The 7,157-nt window shown below is 38.5% G+C and overlaps 1 protein-coding gene across 1 annotated transcript; it reads left to right on the forward strand.

Annotated features, from left to right (window-relative positions):
- The first annotated feature begins 3,324 nt into the window (after window positions 1–3,324).
- On the forward strand, window positions 3,325–5,703 carry LOC121366840 (putative ankyrin repeat protein RF_0381). The gene is given in 2 exon segments (XM_041491125.1): window positions 3,325–4,778; window positions 4,781–5,703. Coding segments are annotated over 2 exon segments (2,013 nt in total). The 5' UTR covers window positions 3,325–3,363; the 3' UTR covers window positions 5,379–5,703.
- The last annotated feature ends 1,454 nt before the right edge of the window (window positions 5,704–7,157 follow it).

Raw genomic sequence — 7,157 nt, forward strand, 5'->3', positions numbered from 1 at the left:
TTTTTGACGACACCCCAGCACGACCAGTAATAAAAAGGCGCTAACTGCAGTAAAAATAAAAAATGGAATTCCCCATTTACAAGTTCCGGTCTAAATCACACACATATGTCTGATACAAGATAAATTTATCACACCGTTTGAAAATGTCTTTATCACTATTAAGACTGAATAGATATGTAATAAATATATTCGACTGCTTGTGATGTACGTGTTAATAAATATCTGAACAACAAACCCGTCAAAATGGCATTTTAATAAGGTTGCAACTCCTGTCATGAAGAAAGAAAGAAAGAATTTTGTTTTATTATTTAACGACGCACTCAACACAATTTATTTACGGTTATATGGCGTCAGACATATAGTTAAGGACCACACATATTTTGAGAGGAAACCCGCTGTCGCCACTTCATGGGCTACTCTTTCCGATTAGCAGCAAGGGATCTTTTATTTGCGCTTCCCACAGTTGAACCAGTTATGGATCACTGGTCGGTGCAAGTGGTTTACCATTGAGCCTTGCGGAGCACTCACTCAGGGTTTGGAGTCGGTATCTGGATTAAAAATCCCATGCCTCGACTGGGATCCGAACCCAGTACCTACCAGCTTGTTGACCGGTGGCCTAACCACGACGCCACCGAGGCCGGTACCTGTCATGAAAAAGTCATGCGTTTCATCTACAGAAGGACTGCAGCTCTGCAGAACATTACATTATTCTTAATCTGCCTGTAGGAGGACTGCCACTTCCGATGACGTTACATTCTTCCTAATACGTCTGCAGGACCACCAGTTAAATGTTGTTTTTTCTCCATCATTCCTAATCTACTTGTAGGAAGACTGCCACATTCTTCCCAATCCGCCTGCAGGAGGACTACCACTTCAAATAATGTTTCCTATTTAATGAACGATTTTATTTTGCGCAAGAACAGGGGCAGGGTCTTGCTCTGTTGGTGTATTGCTCGAGTGATGGGCTTGTTTCATAAGATCAAATGCCCTCGACAGACCAGTTGTCTTTTCCCGTTCCAACCAGTATTCCACGACTGGTATGACAAAGGCCGTTGTATCTGCTGTCTTGTCTTTGGGGAGGATGCGTATAAAACGTTCCTTGCTGCTAATTTAAAAATATAACGAGTTTCCTCTAAGACTGTCAGAACTAGTAACTGACAACCAGTAGCCAATAATTAAATTGATGTGCTCTCGTGGTTTCATTAAACAAGGGGCGGGGCGTGGTCCAGTGGTAAAGCTCACGCTTGATGCGCGGTCAGTCTAGGATCGATCCCCGTCGGTGGACCCATTGGACTATTTCTCGTTCCAGCCAATGTGCACCACGACTGGTATATCAAAAGCCGTGGTATGTGTTATCCTGTCTGTGGGATAGTGCATATACAAAATGTAGCGGATTTCCTCTCTATGACTGTCAAAATGACCATATGTTTGATATCCAATAGCCGATGATTAATAAATCAATGTGCTCTTGTGGTGTCGTTAAACAAAACAAACTTATTGCTGCTAATCAAATGTTTTTAAAAATGTTTCCTCTGAAGACTGCGTGACATAATTACCAAATGTGTGACATTCAATAGCCAATTACTAACCAGTGTTCGACTGGTTTTGTTAAACAAAACGAAATTTAACTTTAAATTTTAATGACAAAACCGTTTCCCGTAATCAAAACCGTATTTATGTTCAAGACAGAGCCAAAAGGGAACCAGTGACTGTAAATGATTATTTTTACTACTATCCCCTCTCAACTTAACACTGCCATTGTAAATTCATATTTTCACTGATAACCCCTATTCACATAACATGTTTATAACAGTGGTGCTTATAACAGAATTTATTCTATTAATATATTTTTGAAATTCTAAAAATATAGTTAATAGTATTTTTAGAAACCAAGAGGTGCTAAGGATGTCTTGAATAGATGAACATCTGTTGATACTTCTTTATGCACCATCTTAACGTAACATAACTGTATTTATGTTAGTGGTGTTACTATTTATCTGACATTTAACATAGTTTGACACCCAATAGCCGATGTATTTTTCGTGCTTAGGTGTCGTTAAACATCTATTTTGTTCTATTTATCAGAATATATTTTAAATTCTACTATATCTACTTTTCAGAACAGCTGCTGAGGAAAATAGAAGAAGCTCACCAAGTATTCGTAGAAACTGAGGGGTTTAAACATGCAAGAGATTTCTTGATTGATGAACATCAGCTGATACTCCTTGATGCACCAGGATGTGGCAAGACGACCACATCTCTAATACTGATGCGAAAATATTTAAAGAAAAAGTACTGCTACCATTTCATAGACTCCATAGATAATTTTGATGTTGTAGACAAGATAGATCTACACAAATCGAATATCCTCGTATTTGATGATTTTTTTGGTAAAAGTGGATTAAGTGCTTTTGAAAAGTGGAACCGAGTCCTAAAAGAACTTGATGTCATGTTTAACAAACAAAACAATACAAGGCCACCACGGCAAAGACATAGGTTATCCATGGAGGAATGTGAAAATGTAAACTCTGAGCTGGACAAGACGGATTTCAAAGTGATTTTCACTTCGCGAAATTACCTGTTTAAAATGGCACAGCCCTTGCTGGGGGAATACAAACACACGATCATGAAAATGGCCAACGTGGTTGATTTGTCTCAGTGGCGACTGACGGAAGCAGAAAGAAAAGCCATGTTGTCGAAGCATTCTAGAATAGCAGGCGTAACACTGACAGACGAAGTTATTGAAGCCATCGTGAGTCACACTGAAAACAGTATCGGCTTCCCATACAGCTGCAAGATGTTTCTCAAGAACAAGTGGTTTCAAAAGTATCCTGAAAAGTTTTTCTCTAAAGCCTTTTGTCTACCTGAAGGACCACCTACAGCAGCTGCTTTGGTCAGGCGAAACACCGGGGCAAGCATCGGCGTTGGTGCTCGTTGCTCTGTTAGACGGAAAGATGAAGGTTGCAGATTTAAATCCAAGAACAAGAAAACTGCCCGACATAGAGAAATACCTGAATTATTTGGATGATGTTGACATGACTAAGAAGCCAGGAAATATTATTGCTGGAGCTGAATCTCTAGAAGGTTCATACCTGGAAGTTGAGGACAAATCATACGTGTTTTCACACCCGACAGTATATGATGCAGTTGCGGCTATCATGGGGAAAAAGGATCCCAATTTTGTTCTTCAGTACTGTACTATGAAATTTATACACGATTATGTTCAGCTAGAAAACAGTGCTAGTCGGACAGGTACAAGTGATTATGATTGTTCAGTTACAATTCCCAGTATTCACTCACCCATCTTTGTAAGGCGTTTTGCTGATGAAATCTCTGCGTGCAATTTCAGTCAAGTATTTCGACATGGCGTTTTTGAACAAGACGATTTTGTTGATGACCTTATTGAGGAACTTGGAGAGGATAGTACTTTCCCAGAGGTACTTCATAAATCTGACACAACACATGGTCTGTGTCCCCTCTTCTGGTCAATGTTTTCCTCATCACCTTTTGTTTGTCCAGAAACTCTTCAAACATACAGATTTTCAGGACCATGAATTACTCGAAAGTTTTCTTGGTTGTGTCATAAATGGCAATACCAGATCACTGGATATCCTAACCAAATATTCTGAATCCAGTTCTGTCCTTGATCGTGTTAAATCAGCAACAATTGGAGATATACTTCAAAACGAAACCAATACTGGAAAACTGATGAAAAAATTGACAAATGAGCAAGATGACGGCTCTTCATCCCAAAATCCATTCCCTGGTGACGAAAATGATGGCCTCCTTCATTTGGCGTGCATTCGTTCCCACAAGGATGTGGTAGAAAGACTTTTGAAGTTAGGATGTGCTGTGGATGCCCTTGGTCAACTTGGAAGGACTCCTCTGATGTACGCAAGCAGAGGTGGGGACCATGAAGTCGCGGACATATTGCTCAAAGCTGGTGCCGACATTAACATCATGGACGAAGAAGGAGCATGCGCACTTCACCTCGCAGCTCGTGGCGGACATTTACACGTCATGAAAATATTCCTTGAAAACGGCGTCAACATAAACGAAAAGGGAGAGCATGGTAGAACGCCGTTGTTATATGCTTGCAGATATGGATATCCAGAATTTGTAAAGTTTTGTCTCGAGAACGGAGGAGACACCTCATTGAAGTGTGATACAGATTCCTGCTTACATCTGGCTTGTAAATCTGGGAATCTTAAGACAGTGAAAATTCTTCTCGATAAGGACATGGATATTAATGAACCAGGGCAATTTAGACGTACACCAATAATGTATGCTTGTCGACACGGACACTTGGGTATTGTCAACCATATGAGGTTGAAAGGAGCTGATTTGAAAGTTGTAGACGATCGGGGAGAAGACATATTTCACCTGTCTGTACTTAGTGGGAATGTTGATCTTGCAAAGGAAATGCTGCCTCCTGATGCAACCCGAGATTCTGTATGTGACTCACAGCACAGGTCACCATTTGAAAAGGCAAGCGCAATGGGACACTTTGACATGATCAAATATTTTATTGACAACAAGAAGGAATTAGTTCCAGTGCCATTATGTCTTATTTCTGCCTGCTACAATGGTCACATGACATTAATCAAGATGCTGATTGATATGGTGGATGATATCAATGTAAAGGGTGAAAAGGGCCGAACAGCATTGATAAGGGCATGTCTAGGAGGTCAGACAGAAACTGCAGAATTACTTATTTCCAAGAAAGCTGATGTCCAACTTGTTGATGACTATGACATTAGCAATATGCCTGTGATACAGGGAGAATAGATTTGGTGAAGCTGCTGCTGAAGCAAGGATTCACTGTGAACACTCCATGTCAGAACGGGATGACGTCTTTAATGTGTGCCTGCAGACGAAACCATAAAGATCTTTTTGAATTTCTCGCTGAATATGACAGAAATGCGGTTCATACACTAGATACGTTTGGTTTAACGTGTCTTCATCACAGCTGTGTTGGAAGACACGACAATCAAGAAATACTGGAAATGCTGTTTGACCTTGGGATGAATAATGTCAACTGTAGAGACGATGGTTTGAAGACCCCAGCCATGTATGCGAGCAAGAATGGTCTCACAAACATACTTCACAGTCTTGTTGAACATGGGGCTGACCTGAACCTCAAGGATAAAAATGGACAAACCTGTCTCCATTATGCTTGCTTTTCAAAGAATGAGAATACCATTAGGTATCTGGTTGGTTGCGGAGTTTATATTAACTGTGAGGACAACAAAAAGACGACACCTCTTATGAAGGCCTGTTTCAGAGGAAATCCTGTTGCAGTTGATGTTCTGCTTGAATTAGGTGCTGATGCTAAAACGATCTCACGATTTCTTTTAAAACTAATGAGTGTGTATTGACAAGTACCCTATTGCAATTGTTATGCTTGGTACGGTAACTTTTAACGCTAACATTCAGATTCCATAGCATTTTAAACATTATAAATGTGTACATAATTTTATTAACAAATCTATCTATCTATCTATCTATCTATCTATCTATGTGCATATACATATATACACTTCAAAAAAAGTAGGGGAACTGTAAGAAGAATTTACAATTGCCAAAATTGTGAGGTATATTAGGCGTGGGGAATGGTTACATGATAATAGTGAATTAATTGGGCAAACATTACAACAGGTAGTTGAGTATTACAGTAGGTTTTATGACCACCAAAGATCTTGAAGGACGATTGGGGTCAGAAGTGAAATTTGAAAGTTAACGTTTTTTTTTATCAGTAAATCGCAAATTCAAACAATAAAAATGATAAAAACAAAACAATAACAACTGTATGATCAACAGAATGAAAAAGATTGACAGAAATAATATTCCACGATGATTAATGGACCTTCCTGGAAATTGTCAAAATCGAGAATGACACCCCACGCACGTGTACGAGGCAAATGCGTGATGCATGTGAAAACTATGGAATGTGTTTCGGTGTGTGATAAACAGACCTGAACGTTCTTTACTAGGATGTCTGTGGTCAAAACGTATGTTCGGTCTAATAGTTGATATTAACATTAAAAGTTACAGTCTCTGGTTACCATATTATAACACCATATACAAATATGAAATACAAGCACAAATGCATTTTTAAAAAACTTATGTGTGTTCGCTATCAACGGATATCGTCAAAAGTATACGCTCGATTTGTCGCCTGTGCCGCCATTGCTCGGCAAAGCACAAATGACAGCCTGTTGTCATTTTCAGTTAACACGTGCGTTTTCCGATTTGACATTGTAGGGGTCGTCTAACAAAAACAAAAAAATGAAATGAGAAATCTTGCGCTGTACGAAAATATTCCAGAGACTGAAGCTTTAATATTTCAGGTTCCCCTACTTTTTTTGAAGAGTCTATATATATATATATATATATGTGTGTGTGTGTGTGTGTGTGTGTGTGTGTGTGTGTGTGTGTGTGTGTGTGTGTATGTATGTATGTATGTATGTATGTAACCAGATGTATTTTAGAATAGATAAATTATAATACTGACCAGTAACTTGCAATTTAATATATAATTTTATCTTTATAAATTAGATGATGTACAATTATCGATTGGAATGTACTTAATGGGTTTTGGCTGTGATTATTTGTCAATTTCACGTGTATTTAGTGACGGTTACTCTTGACTGAATACAGTGACAGTAGCACTGCATGTTGGGACAAATCCGAACTCTCCTTTCAACGATAATCACACAACCTCTCATTCTACTATCAGCCTTCAATTCAAAGTGTCAGGATTTTATATTAATTTTAAACTCATTGTGGTCAGATTCTTTGGAGGAAAAAAAAAAGAAGACAAAAACGAAAAAAACGAAAGAATGTCTGGTGAGTGTTCATGGTCATATGTATTTCTGCATTTTATGAACCAGACACATCTATTAATTTTATGCTGTGAAAATATTATTTGTAAATGTTATTATGACCGAATGTTAAGTATTATGTATTTATATTTTTATAGGTTTCTTTAACATACCATAATAAAAGAACCCTGAACCTGAGACGTGTCTTGTTTTGTTGATGGCTAGCTAAGGTTATATACTCTGTCAAAAACGAAACGCATAGGTGATAGGGAAAGAAGAAAAGTGTTTGATTTTTACAAAACATCGGGGTTTTTTTGTACAATGTTGCTGAAT

Source organism: Gigantopelta aegis, unplaced genomic scaffold (genome assembly GCF_016097555.1).
Source record: "Gigantopelta aegis isolate Gae_Host unplaced genomic scaffold, Gae_host_genome ctg7360_pilon_pilon, whole genome shotgun sequence".
Classification (NCBI taxonomy): domain Eukaryota; kingdom Metazoa; phylum Mollusca; class Gastropoda; order Neomphalida; family Peltospiridae; genus Gigantopelta; species Gigantopelta aegis.